This window comes from Pezoporus wallicus, unplaced genomic scaffold (genome assembly GCF_028554395.1).
Source record: "Pezoporus wallicus isolate ANWC-B61680 ecotype Strahan unplaced genomic scaffold, APGP_CSIRO_Pwel_v1 contig_13057, whole genome shotgun sequence".
Classification (NCBI taxonomy): Eukaryota; Metazoa; Chordata; class Aves; order Psittaciformes; family Psittacidae; genus Pezoporus; species Pezoporus wallicus.
The window spans coordinates 192,988-220,708 of record NW_026640978.1 but is presented as its reverse complement, the minus strand read 5'-3'; the positions used below and the strand labels follow the sequence as shown (position 1 = coordinate 220,708).

The 27,721-nt window shown below is 56.5% G+C and overlaps 2 protein-coding genes across 3 annotated transcripts in view; one reads left to right on the top strand and one right to left on the bottom strand.

Moving 5' to 3' along the window:
- SNF8 (SNF8 subunit of ESCRT-II) overlaps positions 1 to 27,721 on the bottom strand; it is a 70,432-nt gene that overhangs the window by 18,033 nt on the left and 24,678 nt on the right. The window lies entirely within an intron of this gene.
- On the top strand, positions 1,269 to 25,825 carry IGF2BP1 (insulin like growth factor 2 mRNA binding protein 1). The gene is made up of 15 exons (XM_057421430.1): positions 1,269 to 1,621; positions 2,576 to 2,636; positions 19,026 to 19,074; positions 19,527 to 19,578; positions 20,205 to 20,268; positions 21,706 to 21,987; positions 22,625 to 22,759; positions 22,986 to 23,108; positions 23,286 to 23,421; positions 23,521 to 23,643; positions 23,927 to 24,043; positions 24,205 to 24,279; positions 24,532 to 24,663; positions 24,812 to 24,925; positions 25,475 to 25,825. Exons 1-15 carry the CDS (start codon positions 1,447 to 1,449, stop codon positions 25,565 to 25,567), a joined length of 1,731 nt encoding a protein of 576 aa, XP_057277413.1. The 5' UTR covers positions 1,269 to 1,446; the 3' UTR covers positions 25,568 to 25,825.

Genomic DNA, 27,721 nt, shown 5'->3' with positions numbered 1-27,721 from the left:
CTGCTGGGGACAAGCGGGGCGCGGAGCCGGCTGCGCGCCCGCGGGCGCCGTTCCCTCAATGGGCGAAACGCTGGGGCCGGGATTTTTGTGAATATTTGTGAAGATTTTATTTATTTTGAATTTTTATTTTATTTTATTTTATTGCAGCCCTTTCCCGGGGGGGGTGGGGTTGGGGGGGGAGGGAGGGGGCGCAGCGCGGAGCCGGCGGAACCGGCCGCGAGTTTTCCGCGGGCGCCGTACATTTAATTGCAGGCGCGGAGGGGCCGGACCGTGCCTCTACTTGCAGCGCGGCGGAGGCTGGGGAGGGGGGGATTAGGGGGAACCCGGCTGCAGCACCGCGGGCCGAGCCCCCGACCGCCCCGTCGGGGAGGCAGGATGCGGAGGGGGGAGGTGCGGGGGGGGGGGGGTCGCTGCTATTTTCAACCCATCTTGAGCCTAAAAATAAAAGTCTCCAGAAAAGGCGGGGGGGGGGGCTCCGTTTTACCGACGGGTCCCGTTGGGAGATGCCCCCCCCTCCACCATGGGGCCCTTTTGTGCGGGAGGAGCCCCCCCCCCCGCTCCCTTCCCCCGAAGGCTTCCGCGGGGCTGCGCATGAAGCGCTTAAAACAATGCCGGGGACAACGCAGCCCCCACCATGGGGGGGTCGTGTCCCCCCCCCCCCCAGCCCCCCTCCGGGCAGGGCCAGCCCCGGGGGTGGGGGGTGGGCCGCTCCCCACCCCCATCCCCGGCGCCAGGGACCTCCCGGCCCCTTTGATGCCGAAGTTTTTTACACCCAGAAAAATCCCATTGAGGCACCGGGGGAAAAGGGGGGTGGGGGAGGGGCGCGGTGGGGGGAGGGGCGCGGTGGGGGCGGGGGGCTGCAGCAGATGGGAAAGTGCCTCCGACGGGACGGGCTTCGGGAGGAGAAAGGAGAAGGGGGGGGGGATTTGCGTGGAGGGGGGGTGAGGAGGGGGCTGGGGTGGGGGGGGGAAGGTGAATAACGAGGTATTTAAATTGTAATCAATAAATAAGCGGAGGCCCCCCCCGGCCCCTCCCCCCGGGGGCCGGACCCTCCCGCATCACCACGTGGCTTCCTCCCGCAAACATTTTCACTCCTTTTTCCAGGTCGGTTTTATTTAGAGGCGGTGCCCGGCTGCGGGAGGCGTCCGGTAACACCCGGTACCGCGCCGCCGACCGGGGGGGCCCCCGCCGCCGCCCCCTCCCCAAGGACACCCCCCCCCCTCCCCTTTTCCCTTTCCCTCCCCTCCTCCGCCGGCAGCCGCCCCCTTTCCTCGGAGGAAAACAAAATCCATCAGGAAAAGGAAGCGTAAAAGCAGGGAAAAAGGAAAAGCGGGGAAGGGGGGGGTGGGGGGGGTGAGGAGGAACAACCCCGCGGCCGGAGCCCGACGGCGCGGCTGCACCGTGCAGCCCCCCCCGCCCGCTCCGAGCCCCGCCGCCGCCGCCACCATGAACAAGCTTTACATCGGGAACCTCAACGAGAGCGTGACCCCGGCCGACTTGGAGAAAGTCTTCACCGAGCACAAGATCTCCTTCAGCGGCCCCTTCCTCGTCAAGTCCGGCTACGCCTTTGTGGACTGCCCCGACGAGCAGTGGGCCATGAAAGCCATCGAAACTTTCTCGGGTAAGCGGCGTCCTCTCGCCCTTCCTCCCTCCGCCTCCTCTCTCCCCGTGGAGCCGTGCCCCCCGCACCCAACTCCGGGGTTCACCCCCCAAGCCCCCCCATAGGGCCCCAGCGCTGCCCCAAAAGAGCACCGGCGGGGAGGGGATTGAGGGGGGGGAAAGCGGGGTTTCATCCCCCCCCGTACTCCCTGTATCCCCCCCATCCCCTTCACACCCCCCACCCCTCACCAAGGCCGGGCTGGGCGCGGGGGTCCCGTCGCCGTGCGGATGGAGGGGTTGGGACTTTGGCCATTTTGATTTGAAACTGGGTTTCCTGGGGCATGTGATGCGCGGAGGAGCGCGAAGGTCGCCATGCTGCTGGCGGGGAGGGAGAAAGCTCCCGGGAAAACGGGGAGGCTCCAAACCTTTGGAATTTTAGCATTTTTTGGGAGCCCCCCCCGGCTTCCCTCCCCCCTCCCGGCCCCTTCCCTTCCTCTCCCCCCTTCCCCAAAAAAGGAAAAAATCCTTATAAATAAGCCCGCAGCAGAGAATCCCACTCCATTTTCCAAAGAGAAATCCATTCCTGCCATGGAGTTCCGATTTTTGAGCCCTTTCATGGGGTCCTTCCTGCCTGAAGGACTTCTTGGAGGGGTGGAACGAGGCGGAATTCCATCCCGGCGAGGAATTGCTCTTCCAAATGTTATTCCTCGTTTTTCTCGCGCTCCAAAGCAGGGTGAACTCGGGAATTAAATATTCCTAAGGAACATTGTCCAGGCAGCGAACTCACCACTCCCTCCCACCGCTTCCCCATTTGAAGCCAGTCTTCCATTGAATAAAATGCACTTGTAAAGGAATTGGGGATGTGTTTGTGCGGAGTTGGTTGTAATGGGGATGCGATGGGGAGGTTGCAGGTCTTCTCCAACGCCTTCTGGCCCCTCCAGCCCCGTTTTAAAAGCCAGCCCCGTTTTGTTTTTAGGGAAAGTGGAGCTCCATGGAAAACAGCTCGAGATTGAACATTCGGTCCCTAAAAAGCAAAGGTAATGCCGTGTTTTAATGGCTTTTCATGGGATTTGATTCGTTTCCATCGTTGGGGAGGGGGACATTTAATGGAAGATAAAGGAGGCGAAAGGGATTATACCTAAAAATGTGCGTGTAGGGGAAGAGCTGTTGGTGCCTTGGCCTTAGTGCGGTGCGAGGCGGTTTTGAGGCTCAATGTTGAATTTTCTTTCTTCTTTCATTTAATGGAACTTCCTCTTTGAGCAAGTTTGAAAAGGGGGGGGAAAAGGCAAAGAAAGAGAAGGTTGAGCCATGATCCCGCAGCTCCTCGGCCAAGGTGATGCATGGCTGGGTTTGGGTTGGGGTTTTCAAACTTGTGGCACTGGAAGAATTTCCCAGCCTCGCTCGGCTCCTGTGCAGCGAAATGGGCGAAACCTTTTGTTTTCCAAGGGAACGGCCACGTTAAATCCCAATCACAATAAACCCCATCAAAATCTCTCTAATTTTTAAGTGAAATTTGCTGGGCTTTGGCGCTGAGGACTTAAAAACAACAAGCCATGGGGCTGGTCTCGCCGTGCCGAGCAGGGATTTAAACCCCAGGCGCTGGCCTAGCTCCTACCAACCATCAGCTTGGGTTTGGGGGCAAGCCCCACGCTTCCTGGCGCTCTCCATCTCTATGCCAAAGCGGCTTCGCCCGCTGCCGCCGGCCTTGCCCAGCCCGGCCCTCTCCATCTTCTTGGCTCTTTGTTGTTGCGCGCCGGACGCCGGAGCAGCCCCGGCACCGCGCTTCCCAACCCCGCCGGGGCTCGGTTATGGGCTAGGAAGAGTGGTTTCAATGGGTGGGTTCTTGTCCAGAGCATCCCCCCCATTCCCAGCTCCAGGAGGGGCCGCCCGGGCTAAGGGTGACTTAGTTCCCAACCCCAAATAGTCCACGTTGGATCGCGCAGCCCGAAACCCGCGTCGGCCACGTGACGAGGCGGTTACTTCAACGGGCGCGGAGGGAGGAGGCGAAGCCAACTCTTCCTTCCCAAACTCTTCTGGGTTCCTTCATCCCTTGGTGACCCCCCCCACTTTGCCTGGGCGGTGGGAGCCCGTTTGTGGGGTCCCCCCTTGGCCTCCCTTCCGTTTGCTGCCCGACGTTGCATGGCCAAGGGCAGAGCGGGCTCCTCCGGTCCCGAAGGCAACCCCAAATCCAGTCGGTCATTCCCTAGGGAGAATGTTCCTGGTATTTATTCCCTAGGAGCTCCTGGTGGGGCGATCGATGGTGCTCCCTGACTTGATGTGGCTTAAACAGGGGCGAGCAGAGGGGTGTGATTGGAAAAGCAATTGCACTACGAGAGGTAACATAATAATGCCTAAAAAATCCACCCTCTTCTGCTGAATAATCAATAGGTCGGGGGGGGACACACCAGATTTCCCCCCCTCAAGAGAAATGCACTAAAAATGGGAATATTCCTTCGGTGTAATGCAGAGAAATGCTTTGGGGGGGTGTGAACTTTAGGTGGAAGGAAGGGTTCGCGTTTCTCCTGAAATCTGTGCTGTGCCTCGTGGTTAGCTGTTAAACCCGGGTTTGGGGGGGTTAAAATGAGCTGCCCCCCCCGGGTGCTGCTTTTAAAGGGACAGGAGCCTCTGGTGCGTGACCCACAGGGGCTGGGGGAGGTGGGAGTGGGGCACCGCGGTTACTTTGTCTTGCTTTGGGGAAGCAGTTTCTGTTCCTGGGTCGGGAGAAGGCAACTTTTTGGCAACTCCTGGTGAACGGGGCAGGTTGGAGCCCCCGGGGTGGGGGGGAGCCATCCGGTGCCTTGTGCTCAGTCCCGGGTTGAATGAGGCGGGGGGGAAACTGCCTCGAAAGCGACCGATTTGGTTTCTCCTTTTCCCTCCGTCCCTCCCTGCTTGTTTTTCAGACTGGATTTTCCAGTTTAAAAGGCCCTAGAACAGGAAACGGTTAATTAAGTGTGAGCAGGGAGGAGGGAATCAGATGGGTTTGGTGGGATCAAAACCAAGCAGCCTCCCCCCCCCCCCCCGACCTGATGCTGGTTTCCCTCCCCTTTAGAAATGTAGGAAAACAAATGATGGGTGCTGGGTTTCCAGCTAATCCCTAAAATAATGATGGTAATAATGCGATCAGAGTTGGCTTTTTGGTTGTGTTTTCTGCTGGTTGCAAGGAGCAATGGGAACGCTCGGAAAAGTGATTTTGGGGGGGTGAGAAATGCATGTGCCCGGTTGGAATCGCACGTTGGGAAGGAACCTTTCCTGCTGGTGGTTCCTTCTCTGGCATCTCCCCTCCCCGAAACCCATCAGAGCAATGAATGAGAAAGGCTGTGCTAATATGGCAGCAGAAGGAGTGATCGGGGGGTTTAGCTGCTGCCGTGGGGTGGCCGAGGAGGATGAACTGATTTGGTGGTGTTTCAGTACAGTGATTGCTCAAATAACACCTAAAGCTGGGAACGATGGTTGTGAGCATGGGAACCATTTTAACGAAAGACTTGAGGAGTATCGGGCTGGAAAGGAAACTCAGTGGGGATAAAGCTGTCGTTTCATGGAGCAAAACGAGGCTTCGAGTTGGTTGGGATTTGTTCGAAGCATTTCAAGGCTGTTGGGGAGTTGCTGTTGGGTGTTCTTGCCTTGAAGTTTGCTGATGGAAAAACTTGGCGAAACTAAAGGGTGTTTTTCCCGATTTTTCCCAAACTCTTTCAAATTATTTTGTGCTTTATTCTTCCGAAGGTTAAAAATGGAAAAAAAAAATCCTTAAGGAAAAAGAATTCAGTTTTCCTGTTTAAGGGGAAATATTAATTTGGATGGGGGGGTTGGAACTGGGAAGCTGAAAAGCCCGAAGTCGTTGGGGTCGAAAAGAATGAATGAATGAAGAGAGGAGGAGGGGTGAGGGGGGAAAAAAGTGAATCCATCAAGCAGACATTCCAAATATGAGGAATGTGGAAGTGAGTCGGCCAGAGAGAATGAAACCGAGTAATTGAGGAGGGGGGGGAAGAGGGACTGGGGTTGATAACAGCCCATAGACTTCAACCCAAAGGGGTGCTTTGAGCAGGGCTCCTTCACAAGCAGCTCGGAGGTTTGGAGGCTCCGTGTGCTCCCGAGCGGAGGTGGGAGCTGTTAAATGCCGTTAGCGAGGGGAGGGTTTGGTGTTGTGCATGGAAATGGATGGAGAGCGCTGAAAAGTGCCTCCCCCCCCCCTTTACTCCTTGTCTCAAATGAACGTTTTCCCACCGGAGAAAGGCTCCTTTTGCCTGTGCAAAATGGGGCAATTAATTGTTCCTAACGAAATCCTGAGCAATGGCTCGATAACAGCGAGGGGGATTCCTTTGTTTGGCAGCATTAATCCCAAAATGTGCCTTCCTGCCCCGTGCTGGGGGGGATGAGCTCAAAACCCAACTGGAAACCAGCTCGGGAGCTCTTCCCCATGCTGAAATCAAGACGCTTGTCTTGAATGAGGAGCTAAAATGTGCTTTGAATCCAGCCTTGAATTCATTCTCTTCCCCTTAACCCAAGTCTGGTTTACAAGTTAAGACTATCAGTAAAAGGAAAGCAACACCCCTGCTGCAAGCAGGGCTTGCAAGGGGATGGGCAGGATGAATGCTCCTGTCTGAGGATGTGGAGTTTAAGGGGATTTGGTGTTTTGCTGCTTTTTTGGTCACCAAAAAGGGGATGAAACTCGAGTTCTTTGCTTTAGCTCTGTGAGCCCCCAGCTTTGAGCTGAGAGCTCTTTGCTGTCGATTGTACTCCTCTGAGAACGGTGGGCATTTGGGAATCAGCATGGTTTGGGTCGGAAAGGACCTTCAGATCATCCAGTTCCAACCCCCCTGCCATGGAAATGAGTGCATCCTGATGCTTTCCAGCTAGGGAAAACTAGAGAGAATTTGTTGTGAAATTAATCCTTACTAATTTGTCAGGAAATTTCATCCGTGAGCTCTAAAACTGAGCGAGTTTTATTGCCAGAAAGGTTAAAATCGATGCAAAATGTATTTACCAATTTGGAGCCTGAAATGCTTTGATTTCCCCCTTTCCACGTGGCAAATCTGCCCAAGAAATTGCGATTTAACTTCTCCACTGGAGCGCTTCAAGTTTGGAACCTGTAGGAGATGGAGCCCATCCCATGTGGATGCTCTTTGTTAGGGAGCTTGATGCGTTTGAGTCCCAGAAGCAAAGAAAGACCTGGAATTCCCTGGAGGAGTTTGGTGGTGTTTGCCAGGACCGAAGCTGCTGCTCTGGTTCAATTCGTTTCTGCCTTTGCCTTTTGGGTTAAACCCCCCAAGCAAACAGAGCTGTGGTGAAGGGCGGTGGGGGTTCAAGCTCTTGCTTTGAAAATTGAGACCTTTCAGCACGGAAAAAACCCTGAAAAAAGGCGATTTCTGCCCCATTCCCATCCCCCAGTGCTGTTAATGCTTTCCAGAGCTGCCAGGAGGGGCTGGGGGGGGGTTCAGGCTGCTCAGGGTGGCCCAAGGCTTTGCAGCTCCAGGCTGGAGCAGGAGGAAACGTTTCCAGCCCCTTTTCCCTGCCGGGGTCAGGGGCTCCAGCTCCTGCCTTTCCGCTGCCTCCGGGACCTGCAGGATTTGGGGATGGACGGGAGGTGCCTCTGTCGGTGTGGGGCGGGGGGGTGTGGGGTGTGCTTTGGTTTCTTCTTTTTCTTCTTTTGGTGGTGTTTCACTGGACAGTTTGGATGGGGAGAAGTGGGAGCCCAAAGCAGATGTGTCAGGCAGCTCCCAGGGGATGCTGGTTCCTTTCCCTTGCCCAAAAACTAAGCAGGAGAAAACGGGGGGAGCCTTAAACCTGGAAGGTGCACGTTTCTTCTGGGGGAAAAAAAGCCCTTCAAAGAGGTCCCAGAATTTGCTGCTTTGGGTTTGGTTTGGGGCTGCTTTTCTTTGAGCTTTTTGAGTGAAAACTCTCATTTAAATGATGAGAGACATTTGAAAGCCGAAGCGAGGATGTGCACCCCGAAATCAGCCCCTTCTGAGCAGCACCGGCTGCTGCCTCTTTGGGTGTGTGGGTAAGAGGGGTTCCCACTGCCAGGCAGACCCCGATAAACCCTGATAGAGCAGGAGGAGTTTGCAGGCTCTGTCCTTCCTCCTCACTGATGGGTTTGGGCTCTTGTGCCTCTGAGTTCTTACTGTGTCCAGTTTGACGCATGGGAATGGTGTGGGAGGGTCCTATAGGGGTACAAATCCACTCACCCAACAAGTGGCATGGGAGAAACGTGCATCAGTGATGGATGGGGCTGGAGAGTCCTGGGTCCTCCTGCACCCGCCTGGGATGGCTTTTAGCTGGGAGCGTGGCAGGGGCAGCTGGGGAATCTGCTCACCTGGACAAGCTCCTCTTACCCCATCCTGAAAGGAGAAGCCCGGACCCATGGGGGTGTTTGTCCACGCTGGGGATGTGTGTGGTGATTTATCCCGGCCGCCTTCCCAGCTCGCCTGCTCATGGCCAGGAAGCGTGTGAATCCTGTGGGAATTCAGCTCGGGAATCTTTGCTGGGATTTACCTGGGAACTCCACGTTTATGCTGGAGGAGGTGGAGCAGGGCGGCTGCAGGGGGTTCCTTGTTTCTCCTGCATCCTTGCGTGTTTGCTGGGAAGCTGTGGGGCATCCTGCACTGTGGCTTTTGGGTGCTGGTGCCTGGGTGGAGGGGGTGTGCTTAGGGGTGCCCAAGTGGTCTGTGTATGCTGGAAAATGCCTTTGGGAACCCGTTCATCCTCCCTGTGCTGTTGTCCTGGGTTAATGCTCCTGCCTTTACAGCCCCTGCATGGGAACTTCCCGAAGGAGAGTGGTAAAACCCCAAGTGTGTGTGTGTGTGTGTTGGGGGGCAGTTGGTTGTGATGCTGGCTGGGAGCTGGTGGAGCTCAGTGGGGAGGGAGAAGGGGGATGCCGGTGGGGAAGTGCTGGGGGTGGGATGGGAGCAGTCAATAGGGAGGCAGGAGCGAGAGCATCCCTCCTCTGCTCCCACCTCCTGGTGCAGAAGAGCAGGGAAGCGCAGCCTTTCCATGGGGAAAAGAGGGAGGAGGGGGAAAAAACCAGGGAAAATCAACAAACGTAAAGAAATGTGTCCGTGGGCCTGGGAGGAGCCCTGGTGATCCGTCAGGAAATGGGTCATTTATTTCACTGTAACTGACACTCGGAGCCCTGACATGGTCAGAGCTGAAATTCCACACTTTCCTGGCTACTGGAATGGTCTGGGCCATGAGGAGCAAACCAGGCTGGGGAAGGCAACCCCTGCGCCCCGGCAGAACTGGGTCCGTGCTGTGATTTACAGTGCAGAGCACCAGGGTGGATGGGAGATGCTCTGGATGCTGGTCCCAGCTGCCCCGTGCACCGGGAAGCGCTGGGAGCTGGCAGGGATGCAGATCCCACCGGAGCAGGGTGCTGGGGGTGCATAAACAGCTCTGGAGATAACAAGGAAATGGATTTGCCCAGGAAAGAGAAAGGTTTGACCCCGATGAAGGTCCTGCTCTAGTTTGCCTTTATTCCAAGGTTAAAAGCAGAGATCCTGCGGGAATTGCCTCCTGGTCCGGAGTGGACAAGAGATGGGGGAATTGTGCTCTGGAGCCAAAGGAAAGGGGAAAGAATATTAAGAGAAAAGGGCTCCCAGGGCCAGATTTTACCCACAATTGGAGCCAGATTTTTCCAACTTGCATTTAAGCATCGAAATAGCGACTCTGCTTTCGGAAGCTCTTAGTGCCCGGGGTGCTGAGCACTCCCGGAGCACATCGGGCTGCTGGGATCCCCCTTGGTTCTTGGGATTTGGGTCTCCCAGTTCACACACCCGGAAGGTTTTGGCAGTTCCTGGACGCTGGCTTCTGCTTTGCCCCAGAGGAGGGGATGGATGATGGGGGCATAGGCAGGTCCAGAAGAGCTGCTTCTTCCCCTACCTTTTATCTCTTGCCTGCACTGGCAGCCATTGTGTTCCATGTAGAAAGGGCTGTCGGACTCTTTGGGGTTTAATAGACCTGAATAAGGACCACAGAGCTGCTGCCTGGTGAGGTGGGGACGGAGCGATGCCCGAGATGCTCCATTCTCCCTTCCAGCTTTACGTTTCCTCTGGCTTTGCTTAAACTGCATGGTCCAGGGCTGTGGGCTCAGACCTGGTTGCGTGGCACGCACAGAAGTGCCTGCAGTGAAATGGTGCCCGTCGGAGGGTATCGCAGGCACCAGCAGCATTTACCTGTGAGGTGTTGGGAGCTGCTGTGTCCTCAACAGCAGCGCTGCTGGGCTGGGGCGAGCGCTGAGGTTCTGCCTTAGAACCAGGAGCATCCGTCGTGTCCAGGTTATTCCTTGGCTCTTACCGGTCACATTCAAGCAGACTTGATCACACATAGCCCTGTGTGTATATGTGTATATATGTGTGTATGTGTGTGTATATAGATATATGTGAGTATATGTTTTCTCTGCTGTGAAAGCACTCACAAATGTTTGGTGATCCCCTGTGGTTCAAGCCTCTGGCACAAAACTATTGACAAACAAGCTGATCAAATGAGCAAGAGCTAAAGGGAAGCTGTGATTTCTCTAAGGAAGAAGAGCTCGGGGCTGCTTTAGGCTTTTATGGGGTTGTTTGTTGGGCTGTGATTCCGTGAGAAGCCAAGAAGCTCGTATAAATATTGTGCTTTTAGGCTTGGCATCACAAGGCTCCGAAGGATGTGCTTTTAAGCGGGGAAGCCATCCGGTTGTGTGAACGGGGCCGCTTCGGTGGTAAAATGTGGCATGTGCTGAATTGGAGCCTAAATACACAACTTTATATGAACTTCATGTAGTCATTGTTCAGCGTTCACTTACAGCTGGACTAATGATGCAGCCAATTGCTCTGACATCTGCAGCCTCTCCTTGCTTAGGGCAGAGATGCAAAGTGCCTGTGGCTTTTATGTGTGATGGTGGATTGGGGGGAGAGAAGATTTGGCCTTGAATGAAGAGTGTCCCAGCTTATCTGCCCCATGATTTTGTTCCTCACTGGCCCCCACCCCTGCACAGTGCAAATCGCATCCTTGGTGTCCCCAGATACTTGTTCCTGCAGCTTTGAAAGCTGCTTTCTGCCACTCTTTGTGCCGGTAGAACCTGGCAATGGGAATGCAGGCAGGAGGGAGGGCACAAACAATGCACTGAGGGAAATGCCCAGGTCAAACCGTGCTGGGTTTCCCTAATGGTGCCTTGAGTTTATTTGGGGTGTGTTTGTCGGGTCGGCTGTGCCAGAGCAGTGCTGGGCTTCACGTGGCTTCAGCGCCGCTCTTTAACCTGAAGCGAAGCAGTGCAGTAGCAAAGCCCCATCTTTGCTGTTTCCAGCCTTTTCCTCGTTATTCATGACCGAGCTGGCAGGTCCTGATCGTGGGTTTGAACCTGGATTTTGGCAAGAGGGTTTCCACCTTGGAATCCACTTCAGAAGAGCCCAATCAGTGCTGCAGCTTCTGGAGTCTCCCTTTGCTTTGATCGGGGAGGGTTTGTCTGCCTGCAGTCACTGCACTGGTTCGACCTGGTTGGGCTGGAAAGGGACCCGGTGTCACCGGCACAGAGCCCCACGTGGTGACTCGTGTCAAGTTTGAACCCCTCTTACCTGCCAAATCTGCCCCGTGCAGTCCTCCGGCGCTGGGGCGTTGCGTTGGAGCAGCCCTTGTGCTGCTGCCTCCTCCTCCAGACATAGACCTCAACCAGCAAAACCCTCACAAGTCACAGGTTTTGCTTCCTCTTCCTTTCTGGTGCTGGTGCAGCTTGAGATTGTTGGGGCCCTGAAGCCTTGCAGCTCCCCTTGGCTTTATCAGATCCCTCCTCATTTCCCCTGCTCAGAGTGCTCCGAGCCTGTGGGGTTTGTAAGGGGCCAATACCCCACTGCATGAGGGGCTGGAAATGGGGTTCATAGTGCCCCTGGCCACTTTCTGTAGCCAAAATGTTATGGAAGGTAATGGGTGACGCTGTCCATCACCCTTGTAATGATGCTTCATTAGTGGGGAACCGGAGTGGTCTAAGAGCCACCCAAGAGCTGATGGGGCTTGGGGTTCCTGCTGACACGGAGCGTGTGGGTCCTGCCTGCAGCTTCCCTTGGCTGCGTTGTGAAGCCTGAACTCATCTCAGAGCATCCCCGAGCCCGCGGCACCATCAGAGGCACTGGAAACCAGTTAGAGAGGAGCCCTGGGCACTGGAGCGGGGCAGAGGTGCCCTCTCGTGGTGAGGAGGAAGAGGGCGAATGCAGAATACGCTTTATTTCATGTGTGCTCTTCTCGGGTTTTTGTCTCCCCATCGGGGCTGGAGGAAGCCGAGAGCAGTGCTTTGGTGCTGTGAGGCCGTGCAGGTGATGCTGCCTGCTCCTTTAGGGTCTTCTGTTGTGCCCTGCTCCGAAGTGCTGGGCTCGGAAAGGGCTTCCAGGTCCACAGGGAAAAGATGGGGAGAGGAATAAGTCCCACCTGTGCCACCCCTCCCCTGTAATGGCCTGCAGGAGAACTTGCCTTTAAGCGCCGCATTTGTTGCCGTGTTCCCAGTCTGTCCAGAGCCAAGTGGGTTGGGTTTGATTGAAGATCAGTTTGAGGGAACCCACCGAGTTTACCTCACTTGGCTCTGGGGCATGTTCAGAGCATCCAAGAGCTTCTCAATCCATGGCAACGCTCCAGTCAATTAGAATGGGAAGATAATGCAGAATGGATGCATTGTGTGAAACTGCTCCATCCTTCCTCTCTATTACTTACTGCTAAACTTGTCCTGCCCGCAGGTACTTGAGGTATTGACTTTGGCAAGGACCGGGAGCACTGGCCTGGGGGATGACTCTGGGCAAGTTGAGGATAAGAGGTTTTGAGATCTCCTGCATCCTTTGAAGCACCGAGGTGTTGGCTCCTCTCAGGGGCTGGCACTTTGTAGCGTGGATGTGGCGTGTGCTCCGTGCCAGCACCATCAAGGCAGGATCAGTGGGGAAATGAGGAGCAGAGAGGAAACACAGCAGCTTCATAGAGGAGCATTTCCCAGCTCTGGGCATCAACCAGTCCCTGCCTTCTGCACCTGAGCTGCAGCAGCTCTTCTAAACCCAGGACTGAGTTCACTGAGGCTTCCCAAGGGATGCTCATGGGTACCTCGTGAGCAGACCTCATCCTCACCAGGTGTGGTTCTCTGGGTACAAAGCGGATCCCAACTAGAGCTAATGGGGAGAAACCAATTAGATTTATTAGGCACAGATCCAGTTCTGGCTGCTGGGCTGGTTGATGGGCAGGATTAACCACGCCATGACGAGTGGGTCTGGATGAGACTCTTGGTGGGCGATGTGTTCCTCTAAATCCCATGACCGGGTCCCTCCTGCATCCCTCCAGCTGCAAGAAGCCAAACGGCTTTGTTGGCTTGGTTTGATCTCCTAAGGAGGGGCCTCTTGAATCAAGGCATGAGCCTGGTTTTCTCCTCCTTTTCTTTCTGCTGCTCTCACCTCGTCATTCCGGGTATTGGCACCTTTCTTTCCCAACCTCCTCTTCCTTTTATTCCATCCCTAAATCCCTGCCCTGTCAGCTCCGGCTCTGCTCCCGCATGGGCACCGCTGGGACTCTCCCCTCCTGCCTTGGCCAGGGCCCCCCGTGAGCAGCAGCCACCGACCACAGGGGCTGTTTGCTGGTGGGTGGTTATGGAGCCGTTGTTTCTGTGTGAGGATGTAGAACGAGAGGGCAAGGAGGACACTGGGCTTGGGAGCAAGGATGCCCTCCCTGCAGCGCGGCTTGAGGTAGCACAAGGTGCTCGTAGAAGAAAGGCTGTTAGGGGTTGAGCCGGTTGCACATTGAGTGGAGGTCTGGTGGGAGGAGGTGTTTTGGGGATGCTTCTCTGGGAGAGCTTTGCTGCTCCTCAGTGGGAGATATGGAGAAGTCCGTGTTTGCCATTGCGGCGTTCGGGCTCAGAACTAACGGGATGCCTCCGCATCTCGGAGCTCCGCTCTTAGGCTCTGCAGACTCAGGGGAGACTTTTCCCTGGCTCCTCTCCATCCCTGCGTTGAGGTTGTTCCTCCAAACCAGGGAGGCTCTGGAGGTTCAGCCTGGACCTGCTGGGTCAGGAGCTCTGGATCCAGCCAACACTCCAGTATCTGCCTGTGCGCAAGCAGGACTCAAACCTTCGTAGTGCTGCTTTTGAGGAGGGAATGGGGATCACTGGCTTTGCTCAGGCATCATCTGGTGAGGCGGGTGCCTGGGTTTCCTCCCGCCTTGCCGCTGCGTGAGCGCTTCCGATGAGGACCTCGGGGGAGTCCTCGTGTCCGTGGGTTTGATAGCACAGCCCCCGACCAGCGCACGGGGAGGTGGAGGCGCAGGAGGAGGCAAATCACAGGAGAAGGGGCTAAAACCTGGAGCAGATCCCGTGCAGGCGGGGGGATGATGCTCGGAGGTGTGGTTGGGATCTGCTGTGGGCTTTTGTTTCCTGGTCGGAGCAGGGAGGTGAGGACAGTATCCCTGCTTCCAGGAGATGCCGGCAAATCAGGAGCCTATCAGTTTGTAAGGGAAAAGCAAGTAATTCCTGCTACAACTTTCCTCCAAGTCCCCTTGGCAACGTTTGTGTCTTAGCAACCACATTTTCCTATTAAGAAATGTTTAAAACATTAAAAAACACCAACACCACCACATTAAGCACAGGATTAAGTGCTTTCCTGAATCAAAGCCTAACTAGATAAATGAAATGCTGTTAATTGAATCAGGGATGCACTGTGTTTTCAGCCCCCAAATTTGCATAGCATTTGCATGTGATTGAAAAGCCATCATTGAGGTTGTTTAGTTCTAGTAGGGTCTCCCCCATGTCTCTGGCTTTGCACGTTCTCCTCCAGCCCTGAGGAACTCTGTCAATGGTTCTGGTCGGAGATGCCAGGATGGGGTTGGGACTGGGGAAGAGCCCAAAGCTTGGATGTACTTTGCTGTCAGTGCTTGGTCCCTCAGCATCTCGGTGTCTTCAGTCACTTCTACTTTGAGGAATACATGGAGGTGGATGGAGGAGGTCCAGGAGGTGACGGGTAAGGGAGATGCTGTAGCAACACCCCGCAGAAAGTGTGTCTGGGCTGCGTGGCTCTGGTGTGACTGCAGAGCTATTGCTGACCCCTAATGCAGAGCAGTGCTGGACCTGCTGCAGTGCTCAGGGCTGGAATCAGCCCCTGGCTTGGGGGCTGAAGAGCAATCAAGTTGTCCCAACAAAATCTGGATCCATGCGGGAAGAGGAAGGAAATCCCTAGGGCTGGCTGCGCTGGACATAGCCACACCATGGGGCTGTTTCACTTGTGGGGGGTCACCCTGTGCATGGAGCTTGTCATTGCTCCCTCGTAGAGCATCGTGTGCTGGTAACACAGGCTGTTGTGAGTGTCTGTTCCCTCTGGATCCCAGGGAATGTTGTTTGGGGCTAAACGCTCCAAAGGCAGTGGTGGGGGTGACCTGAGCATCCCGCACCTCCTTCCTCCTCTCCTCCTAGCGCCCATCCCTGCATGCACCCAGTGCTGGTGATGCTTGGGGTCAAACCCATGGTCCTTGCCTGTGCCATGAGGCTCGATGTGCCAGGAACATGGGAAGGAGGCACCTCCATGTGCAGGGACACGATGGAGTGACCAGTTTATCCCAAGCTCTGCTGCTGACCCCCTCAGGGGCTGCAGATGCAGGGATGCTCCTCTCCCTGTGGATGCAGCTTTGGGACCTGTGGCCCGAACACTGCTGGAAGCAGGCTCCTGCTGCCCCCCAGCCAGGCTGCCTGCTCCTGAGTTGCCAGTGCCCCTTCCTTGGGTCCCTGCCACCGCACCAGGGATTACCAGTGGATTCTTGATGGAGCAGGAGGCTCTGACCACCCTCTCAAAGGCAGTGTCTGGGGATGCATCCCAAGGGATGAACCCGCTCTGGGATGTTTTCTGGTGAGATTTAAAAACTAAAAACCAAAGCAGAAAAGCCCCAAACCTGGAGCTGATTTTGAGGTGCTTTAAGGATGGTTCTGCTCCCCTGCCTGGTCAGGGTTTGCTGTGCAGGCTGATGCGGTCTTCATGCACCCAGGGGTGCACGGCTCTGAGGATGCAGCACTGGGAGCCGGTGATGCTGGCTGTGCTCTGGGTGCATTAGGGACAGTGGTTTCCAGCTGGCTCCAGGGCTGTTGGAGACCAGCAGTGGGTGTATCCTGAATGAACGAAGCTTTCCTTTGCTGCCACATTTCCCATCTCACCCTTGTTTCTCCCTTCTGGAGAAGAGGTTCCTGCTGGTGTCCGTTGGGTTTGATCCGTGTGGTGTGGATGGGCACGGAGGGAGAGGGTGGGAAATGTCCACAGCACCCGGCTGTTGCAGGATCCCCCTGCCCCTTTCCTGGGTTCTCTGCTTGCTCCACGGCGCTTTGCTCCATCTCCTTGCTGTTCCCTCCGGTGAGGTTTAACCTGTTGGTGTGTTGAGCTGCCCAAAGAGCCTGCTGAAGGAAAGCCATTGATGGAGCCCATCTTGGTGAGTCAGGAGGGGATGACCCAAGATGCTTGTCTGTGGTGCTGGTCCTGTTACAGCCCAGGTACATCAGGGAGGGTGATTTCCCCCCCGGTGAGCCCAGTCCCTGGTTGGGGAGGGTTTACTGAGAGCATCAAGAGATTCCAAAGGCTTCCTTCGCCTCCTGGTCCTGCAGGATCCGGATGGGGCTGCCGGGCGCATCGATGGGGTTTTGAGGGTTGCAGCGAGATGTTCAAATCCCATCATCGCCGGCATGGAGCAGGGGCAGGGTTACCCCAGGATCCATCCCTGGGACCCGCGGTTCCTCTCGCATCCTAGCACTTGATCACCCTCCTCTTTCCCCCTCCATTTCTTCTCTTCTCAAGTGGGAGCAGGGCACCGGCCTGCACAGGAGTGCCTGCCGTTTCTTTACCAGGTCCATCACTCCCTTCGGGCTCATCCCAAGGACCTGGGAGCCTTCTGCCTTTGCCGTAAGCAGAGCAGCGTGCGGCGGAGCTCTGGCCTTCTCCCGGGGCTGGAGGGGGCTCCTGCCCACCCGAGGGGCACGAGCGCTGCTCTCGGCGGCTGAGCTTGGGCGAGGGGTGCTGTGGATTCCGTCCAGCGGCGCTCCTGCCTTTGGCACGCCGGGAATAGGGAGCCACGCCGGGAATTGCCGTCTCGCGGCGTTGCGGGAGCGGGCCGAGCCGGGCCGTCACGTTCCGTGGGGGCGAGGACTCGGAGGGAGCAGGACCTGCTCCGAGCACCGGGGCTGTTTATTGAGGACTTCCTCTGTGACTGGGACCGCAGCCGCCGCCGAGCGCCCGGACAGGGCCGGGGCCGAGCATCGTCCCAGGGGAGTTTCCACCCGCTCTGGGGCGGCTCCGTGCGGAGCCCGACCTCACCGGAGGGCGATGGATGCGGCTCCCGTTCCACCCTCCCTGAGGCAGGATGGGCCAGAAGTCCTGGGATCGTGCTCTGCTTTGTGCTGCTCACCTGGCCGAGCCGATGAGAGACCTTTCTGTCCCTGCAAGCGTGGCCTCGTGGGGATTTAATGTCCGTTGGTGCCGGAGGCAGGGAATAATCCGGGTGCTGTGGTTGGGATGGGGGGAATTGCCGGGTAATTAACATGTGATAAAAGCCGCGGTGAGGGGCAGAGCACCCCACACCTTTCCCCGCCGACAGGGGTGCGAGTGATGCTCTGGCTGCTCCAGCAAGCCCAGAGAGAGATGTGGTGCGAGGGGGGCTCTTAGGGGGAGCAAATGAGATGCCACCAGCAGACTGACGGTGTGGGGACATAAATGGCTCTTTTCTCTCCATAGCACATTGGATTCCGGTCACGTATGTGCAGAGCACATGCTCTGCCCATGCAGATGCTTGGAGCTATCTGGAGAAGTTTCCGTGGCAGGAGTGGGCGGTGGGAGACCTTCAGGGTTTCCTCTGTCACTTCAAATCCCTTTGACCCTGCCTGGACTGGGACATTCTTCGCATTCTGGATCTCTTAATCTCTCTCCTATTCACTTTAGGATGTGCATTAGCATGTAAAGGGGAGATCTGGTTTCAGAGTCATCCGTCCCCCGCGCGGCTTCCTGCAGCCCCTCGTAACACGCTGTGATTTTAAGGGTTGGGTTGGTTTCTTTTCCCCTCGTCCACCTGGCTTGCATCTGGAGCAGCCACAAAATGTGCTGTGTCGGAGGCTTCCCAGTGGCTGAGCTGGTGGGAGCACTGGGAAACCTCTTGTGCTTCGTTGTGACTTTGGTGGCGGGGGGAAGCGGCCCCACATCTGCCTCTTGCATCGCTCGGAACCTTTGGTGACTTTGGGAAACATGGGCTCTGGTTTTGTTTGAGACGGAGCGAGCAGAGGCAGCCCTTGCAGGGGTGTTGGTGTGCGAGGCTTTGCATGGGAAGTGTGGGTCAGGGGGGATGCTGGAGGCGGCTGCTTTCGCCTCGCAGGATGAAGGGGCTGAGGAAGGCTCCATCCTTACCTGTGTGGCTGAGCCGCAGCGATGGCGTTGGGCAGTTTCATGCTGAGGCTTCTTCTCTGGGACAGATGAGCTGAGCTGCTTTTCAGAGTTGTGTAATTAGAAGATAAGGATCCGAAATCTCGTTTTCTCTCCTTTCTTGGGGATTATTTCACACATAAATGCTTTGGATTTGAGGCCTGGGTCTGTGTTGAGCAGGTCCAAAGGTATTTACCCAATCTTGAGCCGCCTGCATTTATCTTCCTTGTCTTTGGGCATCTTAACATTCAGTGGGTTTGGTTATTCCTGAAGAACAGGGCAAGGGGGGGAGCAGCCGTCCATAGGGATCTGTTTGAATGTGGCTTGCACCCACAAAGCTGCGTCCTTCAAAGCCTTGGGCACCTAAAGATGTCATTGCCTTTAGGTGGGGGCTCTTGGGGTGCTGGTAGCTGTGGTGCTGTGGATGTGCTCTGGTGTGTTGGGTGAACCTGTGGCTGCGCTCAGCTGTCTGCAGCAGCTGCAGGATGGGACACACACACACACAGAGCACCCCCGGGGCAAATTTGGCATCGGAATTACAAAAAGAGTTTCTATTTTGGGAAAAGTGAGGTTGGGAAGAGCCCAAATTCGAGTGGAGAAGCAGCCTGGGACCATCTCGAGTGCTGGAGCTGTGTCCCACATCCTGATCTCACCAGTTAACATTCAGCATCACGGAATGGTTTGGGATGGAAAGGACCTGAAGATCACCCAGTTCCAACCCCCTGCCGTGGGCAGGGACACCTCACACTAAACCAGGGCACCCAAGGTTTCATCCAGCCTGGCCTTGAACGCTGCCAGGGATGCACCAGGGGTGTTTCCAGCCATGCCCATGTTAAGGCTCCAGCCGGTGGCTGGGGGGCTCTTGGCATCGTGTTCTCTCTGAAGCTCCCATCCCAAACCCAGCACTGCCCGGCTGTCATCAGCCTCGGGAATCCTGGTAGCGCATGGAAAGGCAAGGCTTGATTCCACACCTCCATGTGCAGGGGTTCAGTGGAGGGTGTGTGTGTGTGTGTGTGTTCTGGACACCAAACCTGCCTTTTAACCACTTCCCTTTTCTTCCAGGAGCCGGAAAATCCAGATCCGAAATATCCCACCCCAGCTGCGATGGGAGGTAAGAGGAGCACATGGGAAGGGAGGACGGGGTTTAAGGACTCATGCCCCCCTCCCAGGTTTCTGTACTTAGGATTCAAGTTAACTTCTCCTTTGCTTTGTTATTAATTGGGTCTAATACGAGACCCTTGCTTCCACATAGCGCATTCCTCTTCCAGTGCGGGACTAAAATCCATTGGTAGAAGCAACGTGAGCTCCACCAACAAAAATCCGTGTTAATAACAGGGTTATGTGATTTATCTAATGTATAAGGAACAAAATAGATCCTTAATTCCCCCCAGTTGACAGGGCTTTTCCTCGCTCCAGTGTCCTGGCACAGGCAGGAGCTTCCTGCATCTGATTGCTTGTGAAATCTTAATGACTTGAAAGCTGCCTTGATTCATTGACTGCATTTCCCTGCTCTGTCCTGACAATCCCAGTGTAAAGTGGGGTGTTTTTCCCTCCCTTTTCCAGGTGCTGGATGGTTTGCTAGCCCAGTATGGCACTGTAGAAAACTGTGAGCAAGGTAGGACTCAAAAGGTGTATTTGAGGTGTTTTCTGCCCCAGCATCTTGGGTGGGGAGAAGGGTGAGGATGGACGCCGCTCTCCTTTGCAAGCAGAAAGCATGGCTAAAGGTGTTGGGGATTTCTTGTTGTTGTTTTGTTCCCTACTGCTAAAAGAGGAGTCCCATCAGTGCCTTTGGGTGTCCCTGCTCTGGGTGCATCCTTCCTGTCACCCCTGTGGGTACCCACCGGGTGCTGCTGCTGGGGACAATGCAGGATGCTGCCCAGGGAGCATCCATCTCCACTCAGCAGGTTTTATCTCCACCTCTGATGGTGATTTGTGGAGACAGGAGGGGTTAATGGTGCCCCCGGGATGTTTGATGAGAGCGGAGTTACCACAACCCCTTAGGAATGGAAAAGAGGGCTCTGAGCAGCTCCTGGGACTGTCCCTGGGCTCCGGTGCGGGATGCGAGCGTGGACTTGCCTTTGGTGGCTTTACTGCAGGGTGCAGTCAGGGTCCTTCCTATAGAGCAGGATGCTCTGTGCTGCCCAGGGTGAGCCCCAGCCTGAGTGCAGGAGGAAAACGCTTACAAGGCCTTGGTCTGAGGTGTTCCCGGTGCCTTTCTAACCCCTGCCCCTCTCGTTGCAGTGAACACGGACAGCGAGACGGCTGTGGTCAATGTCACCTACGCCAACCGGGAGCAGACCAGGCAGTAAGTGCCCTGCAGGCCCCGGGAGCTCGGGCTGCCCTCCTGCTGCAGCCCCAGCCCCTTCCCTGCTTGTGGAAAGCAGGATTCTGGGAGCCGGATTATCCCGGAATCCCTAAATTGTGCTAAAAATGCAGGGAGTCTTTGAGCACGCAGTTCCCCAGCTCTGATTTCCTTCACCTTCAGAGGGGCATTGAGGTTTTTAGGGTTTTCTCTGCAGTTCAGAGAGTAAAACCCTAACTTTTTGCTTAAGGAAGAGTCGAGATTTCCTTGTTACTTCCATGATTTTAGGAGTTTTGTCTCTAGAAAAAGCAATAATGAGACTAAATAACACAGGGGCTGGTGGGCATCAGGCAGCACGGGTCCTCCCTGCCTGCTGGCTGGTTCACTGGGATGCTTGCAGCTCCCTTCCCATCCTGCCCAGGGAAGATCAGGCTTTTCCATGCTGTTCATTTTGTGTTCTTCTTGCCCTGGCCACGCGCTCTGGAATGGGACGGGAGCAGCCACTTCCCTTGGAGGGCAGCTGGGAGGAGCACTGGGATTGCTGGATGGGTTTTAATGTGGGAAGGCTTCCGTCACCGAGGTGGACACGTCTCGAATGTGGCTGCTGTGGCCCCGCTCCTGCCCTCAGAGGCATCTCCTGTGGTCACTGCCAAAGCCTTGGCTTCCAAACGGCCCCTGGCTGAGTACTTCAGCTGTGAAACCCAGGCGTGCTGTGGTCCTTGTGTGGCCGCAGCAGCCTTCATGGGGAAGCCACTGTCCTGTTTGGCTTTGTGCAGTAACAGGGGCAGGGAGCTGCGGGATATTCCTGGCTTGTCTTCCTTTCCCTTTGCCATCCGCACCAACCCAGTGCTTTGCACCCCATAGGGTGGAATATTTTGCACTTCTTTTACCAGCAGGAGTTTTGTGCTGACAGTTTTGCTCTCCCCTGCTCCTTTCCGCTCCAGGGATGCGCTGTTTCATCAAGCACCTTCCTCTGATCCCTTTGCATCCTGCAGGGATGGGGCTGTGAGCAGGGAAAGGCACAGTTCAGCCACTTTGGGTTTGGTGTGGGTTTATTTTGAGGGACTGACCACTTTGGAGCTGCGGAGAGCGTTGGCCAAAGCTGCCTCCTTGCTCTTGCTGCCAGCCCCATCTATCGACAGCTTTCAGCTCTTGCAGTCCCTGAAGTCCTGCCAGGAAAGGGGTTTGAGATGCTGGCCACGAATCCTGAGGAGGAGATGTGGGAATCGCTCCCTGCAGAATCCTGTCCTTGCCCCGGGGGCTTGAACGGTTCCCCTTAAGACATTTGGGTTCATCCGGGTCCCCACAGCCCCAGTGACGTCTCCTTTCCCTGCTCCCAGTGTTGGGTGTTATGACCCTGCTTTGGGTGAAGCTGATGCTGCCGCTCCGTGTGGGAGCGTGGCAGGATGGGTCCCTCACCCCGTCCCTCTCCCCTTCCAGAGCCATCATGAAGCTGAACGGGCACCAGCTGGAGAACCACGCGCTGAAGGTCTCCTACATCCCCGACGAGCAGTCCCTGCAGGGGCCGGAGAACGGGCGGCGCGGCGGCTTCGGGGCGCGGGGTGCCCCCAGGCAGGGCTCCCCGGTCACGGCGGGGGCCCCGGTGAAGCAGCAGCCGGTGGATATCCCGCTCCGCCTCCTGGTGCCCACCCAGTACGTGGGTGCCATCATCGGCAAGGAGGGGGCCACCATCAGGAACATCACCAAGCAGACGCAGTCCAAGTGAGTCCGTTCTCCCGCGCGCTGCTTTGTGGCCCGCAGTGATTTATGCGGTTGGATCGTTCCGGGCTGTCGGAGCCCCCTCCAGCCCCGCTGTGCTGTGCAGGCCAGTGTCCAAGAGCCACCTTCCCCTGCCCTGCCCCAGCCAGGCCCTCTGCCTGCTCTTCCCTGCGCGTCTCCCTTTGCTGGGGCCACCCTGGCTGGGATGGGACCCAGGCAAGCACGTGGGGAGCAGCCTCATTTAGCACGGTCTTGTTGAGCTTCGCCCCCCTGCTCTTGCGTTTGACCCCTGAGCTTACGTTGGCTCCGGCTCTTGTCCCCCAAGGAAGGCTTTATCTAAGACAGGGAGTGATGGAGAGCCCATCCCGGCCCCCAGGCACGTGCTTGCTCCACCACTTAATCACTCCTGTTGCTTAAAATAAAGAGATGCTGGTGCCTTATTTGGGTTTGTGTGATTTGAGCTCCTGACCGCTGCAGCCACGCTGAGCTTCGAGCCCAGAATTAACTCCTCTTGCCTTCCCGGGGCGCGTATAACCTTACAGTGGAGTGAGCTCCATGGGGAGCTGAGCAGCTGGCGCTTGCGCTGCTGGGAAGCTGCAGAGCCGCTTCCTGCAGCCCGGCTCCCATCCTGTGCTTCCAGGATTGACGTGCACCGGAAAGAAAACGCGGGAGCCGCCGAAAAAGCCATCAGCATCCACTCCACCCCTGAGGGCTGCTCCGCCGCCTGCAAGATGATTCTGGAGATCATGCAGAAGGAGGCAAAGGACACCAAGACGTAAGGGTTTCCCCCCGCCTCCTTGCGCCTGTGCGTCCCTCCTCGGCAGGCGGTGGTACCATCCTAACCCCCAGGTCCTCGTGATGCTCCCCCCATGTGTGCTGGAGCTTTGGTTTGGGGGACTGCAAGCAAAGGGACTTGAGCTCCCTGCATCCCCCCGTACCCCATCCCTCCTCTTCTGACTGCGGTGATCCTCATGTCTGCTTCTCCCCATTCCTCTCTCAAGAGCTGACGAAGTGCCTCTGAAAATCTTGGCCCATAACAACTTTGTGGGGCGCCTGATTGGCAAAGAAGGGCGAAACCTGAAGAAAGTGGAGCAGGACACGGAGACAAAGATCACCATCTCCTCGTAAGGCTCCTCAGGGCCTGGGGCTGGGGGGAGGATGAGGAGGAGAGGGGTCTTGTATTGTCCATATTCCCCTTTGTGTCCCTTCAGCGTCCCCTCCACATCCCTCCAGGGCTGCAGAGCTCAGCACCCACTGGTTTGATTGCCTGGTTTTGGCACTGATGGTGGCTTTGTCATCAGCTTGCAGGACCTGACTCTGTACAACCCCGAAAGGACCATCACAGTGAAGGGCTCCATTGAGAACTGCTGCAAAGCCGAGCAGGAGATCATGAAGAAAGTGAGGGAAGCCTATGAGAACGACGTGGCTGCCATGAGTGTGAGTGGGGTTTGTCCTGCCCCGCGTTCCTGCTGCTGGGAGCTCTGCAGGAGGGTGCCCTGGTAAAAGCAACGCCCGTTTCTCTCGTCTCGCCCTCAGTTGCAATCTCACCTCATCCCTGGCCTTAACCTGGCTGCGGTTGGGCTCTTCCCTGCCTCCTCCAACGCGGTACCTCCGCCACCGAGCAGCGTCTCTGGGGCCGCGCCGTACAGCTCCTTCATGGTAGGTGGACACCAGGCAGCAGAACTGCTCCTGCTGCCAGCTTGGGGGTCTCCAGAGCCTTGTGATGGTCAGGGTGATGGCTTCAGCATCCCCTGCTGTCAGCACGAGGTCAGGTCTGGCACGGCTGCGGGATCTGGCCTTTCAGACTGGTGAACGTGTGGTGGGGATGCTGCTGAGAGCCAGCAGTGCCTCAGCCCTGCACCCTTGGGAGAGATGGGGGCGTCACTTGGGAGGGGACGTGGAGCCTTGCTCCCTGTGGTGGCACCGAGCTCTGTACCCGCAGCCTCCGGAGCAGGAGACGGTGCACGTCTTCATCCCCGCGCAGGCGGTCGGGGCCATCATTGGGAAGAAGGGCCAGCACATCAAGCAGCTCTCCCGGTTCGCAAGTGCCTCTATCAAGGTACGGTGATCCCAGAGAGTCCTTTGCGGGCTGGGAAAACCACTGGAGGAGCGCAGATGATGGGGCTGGAGCCCCAGTCCTGCGGTGCAGGGGAGGGAGGGCGGTTGCCGCCCTGCCCGTGCTGCTCCCCACCGCAGCCACCGGCTCTCTTCTCCCTCCAGATCGCTCCCCCGGAGACGCCGGACTCCAAAGTGCGCATGGTGGTCATCACGGGCCCTCCGGAAGCTCAGTTCAAGGTTCCCCCTGCGCTGTTGTCACTGGGGGGGGTTCAAGGTGTCCCTCTCTGCTGCCCATGGAGCTGGGAAGGGAGGAGGAGGGTGCTGAGCCCAGTTCTGAACCCCAGTCCGTGGCTGGGTGAACCCAGCATCAGCGCTCCCATGGGATGAGCGGGGTTAAAAGCCCAAGGAACTGGGATTTAGTGGGGTGCTGTCCCATGGAGGGGGTAGGACAGCTCGGGTGGTGCCTGATGTGCTCCTTCCTCTCCGCAGGCCCAAGGCAGGATTTATGGGAAGCTGAAGGAGGAGAACTTCTTTGGACCGAAGGAAGAAGTGAAGCTGGAGACGCACATCCGGGTCCCCGCCTCGGCCGCGGGCAGGGTCATCGGCAAAGGGGGCAAAACCGTAAGCAGGAGCGGTGCTGGGATGGGGAGGGATGGCCCTGGGGTGGCTGCTCCATGCCAGTGCCCGGGGCAGGTTTCCCATAGGATTGGCTGGGATTTCCTTCCCGCACGGTGACCGAGGCGGGGGGGTCTCTGCCCTTTCCCTGCAGGTCAATGAGCTGCAGAACCTAACGGCAGCAGAGGTGGTGGTGCCGCGGGACCAGACCCCTGATGAGAATGAACAGGTCATTGTGAAGATCATTGGGCACTTCTACGCCAGCCAGGTACAGCGCGGGCAGCTCGTGCCCTAGTGATGGGGGATTCTCTGGTGGCTCGTATGGGGTTGTGCCCGTGCATGCGTCCTCCTCTCGGAGGCTTTATTCAGGCGGTGGTCGCAGAAGTGGGTGATGGTGAGCTGTGCTTTCTGCTGTGGGTGATGGTGTGGTGGTAGGGGAAGCAGGGAGAGCTGCGAGGGTGCATGCATATGAGAGGCGCGACCTTCCAGATCCAGCTTCTAGGGGAAAGCCCTCTGAAAACAGGGCAGGAAGGGACTGGCAGGAGCCGCTTCACCCGGCCCTGCTGAGCACTGCAGCATCTGATCTGCTTGACTTTGTTCACCTGGAGAAGGTTGGACAGGGGCTTGGAGCAAGCTGCTCCATGGAAGGTGTCCCTGCCTGTGGCAGGGGTTGGAGCTGGAGGAGCTTTCAGGTCCCTTCAGCCCAAACCAGGCGGGGGTTCTGTGACCTCTCACAGTAAGCGGAGCCATCGCCCGTGGCCCTGGGGTCTCACCTGCGTTGTCCCCCTGCTCCCCCCTTTGCCCTTCTCGTCCGCAGATGGCTCAGCGCAAGATCCGGGACATCCTGGCGCAGGTGAAGCAGCAGCACCAGAAGGGACAGAGCGGGCAGACACAGGCACGGAGGAAATAAGAGCAGCACCGAGACCAGCGGGAAGAGCGGAACGAGCCGATGCCAGGCTTGAGAGTGGCTGGGAATCAGTTACCGTAGACAGATGCTAACTTTCCATTAACCCATCGAGATTAAAGGCAGGTTTGATTGGCTTCCAAGGTAGATGGCTAGGGGAAGGAAAACCATTGGATCCATTTTGAGCTCCACGTGCCGGGACAGCTACTTAAATGACGTGAGAGGTGCTGCTGGGTGCCAGCGATGCCGAGGCCGGCGCGGCACCGGGTGAAGCTGAGTCCCCTTTCATGGGTGCAGCGTTCACCCTCTCATTTAAGTAGCCTCTGGAGGTTCCCATCCCAGCCCGGTGGCTGCGTCTCCCGTCCCTCCCTCCCTCCTGCAGCTGCTTGGATATTCCCAGGGTGGCTTTAAGCCTTTTGGAGCCGTTAATTTTGATGAGTTTTAGGTTTTGGGAAGAGAAATCCCGGTGGATTTTTGCCAACCCTCGTTGGTAACAGATCCATTGCAGGCTAAAAAGTGATGATTAAGAGAAATATCCCCCCTTCCTATTAGCACCAAATGGATTTGAGTCCCTTGGGAGCTCTGCACCGCTCCAGCCTCCGAACCACCGGCGGGCAGGAGGGCAGGATTCCTCCTGCCTGTGCTGCCTGCAGAGCAGTGCCTTGTGGAGCCTTAGAAGCCAGGAGAGCACCTCTATTGCCCAGGATGATTTCCCCCCACCCCTTTCTTGGTTTTGGATGTTTCTTTTCATTTTTTGGGTCATTTTAAAGAAAGATTCCCCCTTTTTAATTATTATTTTTATTTCTTTTTAAGCCTATGAATAATGGCAGGAGTGGGACAAAAGTGACCATTTTTTCCCCATGAGGAGGTGACAGCTTGTCCTAGAGATGAGGCAAACGGCCTGGGGAAGGGAAGGGCCAAGGAAGCACCTTTGCTTTTCCCTCTTCCCTTCAAACAACAGCAATAAAACCACCACCAAAAAGAGGAAGGAAAGCAAAAACCCACCCCTGCTTGGTAGGAAACATTGACTTCATCTTCATCTCCTTAGTAAGCAGATGATGGGAACTAAACCCATGCAGAATGGTTTGGGGGCTTGGAGGGTTGAGCAAGGAGATGCCCAGTGCGGGGGACTTGGCTTTGCTGCCCAGTTCCTTTGGTGCATCCTCAGCCTTGCTTTCCCCTCCTGGAACAGGAGGTTTGTGGCCCAAAATCCCATTGGAGTGTTTGAGGAAACACGCAGGGACTCTTCTAATGAGTGAGCTCCCTGGGGGCAGTTTGTGTCCTAGAGTTGGGGTTGGGTTCGAAGGAACCCTAAAGGTCCATCTCATTCCAACCCCTTCTTCCAAATCTCTCCAAGTGGGGAAAAAAAGTCTTGAAATTGGGCACATTTGGTGCATATTTCTCAGTTTTCCATTATTTAAAGAACAAACGCCCCCTCCTTTCTGCAGTAGGGATCACTGTTCTCGTGAGACGATACCAAATATACACGTCAATGGAATGTAAGGTGGTCACTGATTCCCGTCACTCTTACGTGGATTTGCTATTGTAGATCTACCGGGATGATCTGGTTTGAATAGCGAGTCTTTGGAAGGGACAGGAACTGCTGCCACCGCCTCTTCCAGGCAGGGGAAGGAAGGGCTGGTCTCCATGGTGGGGCAGCCACAGCGTGGTTTTCCCACTGCAGATCCAGCCAAAACGTGGGTTTCCACTGATCCTGTTCCCGCACATTGGAGCGGGAGGGTGGGAAAGCAACACTGGGCTCGTTGTAGGGAGAGGGATGACGCTGGATCCCACGCGTTGGGTGGGAGCAGCTCCAGGTGAGCCAGTTTGCAGCTAAAAGGAGGGAATTGGGGCCCAACCTCAACGTGCTGCTTCGAAGCAGTCCTTTTCCCAAGCGGAGCCCAGCCTTCCTCCTCCAGCCACCCTTTTCCTGGGCTCCTCCTCCAGATCCAAGCCCAGCTTGAGATGCAGCGGGGCAGGAAGACCGGGATGGGGGGCTTCCATTGAGAAGGGAAGGTGGCAGCAGGTCCTGTCCTTGAAACCATTGCAAGGAGAGGGAGGTGTGGGGCGGGGGGGGCAGGCCAGGTCTTGCTGTGTGTTTGAGCAAGGAGAGGCCAACGCCGCCGATGTCAACACGGGGGGAAAGAAGAAAAAAAAGAC

Coding starts and splice junctions, on each gene's coding strand:
- IGF2BP1 (XM_057421430.1), top strand. CDS start 1,447: ATGAACAAGCTTTACATCGGGAACCTCAACGAGAGCGTGACCCCGGCC. Junction 19,075..19,526: donor CACCCCAGCTGCGATGGGAG/GTAAGAGGAGCA, acceptor TCCCTTTTCCAG/GTGCTGGATGGTTTGCTAGC. Junction 19,579..20,204: donor TGTAGAAAACTGTGAGCAAG/GTAGGACTCAAA, acceptor CTCTCGTTGCAG/TGAACACGGACAGCGAGACG.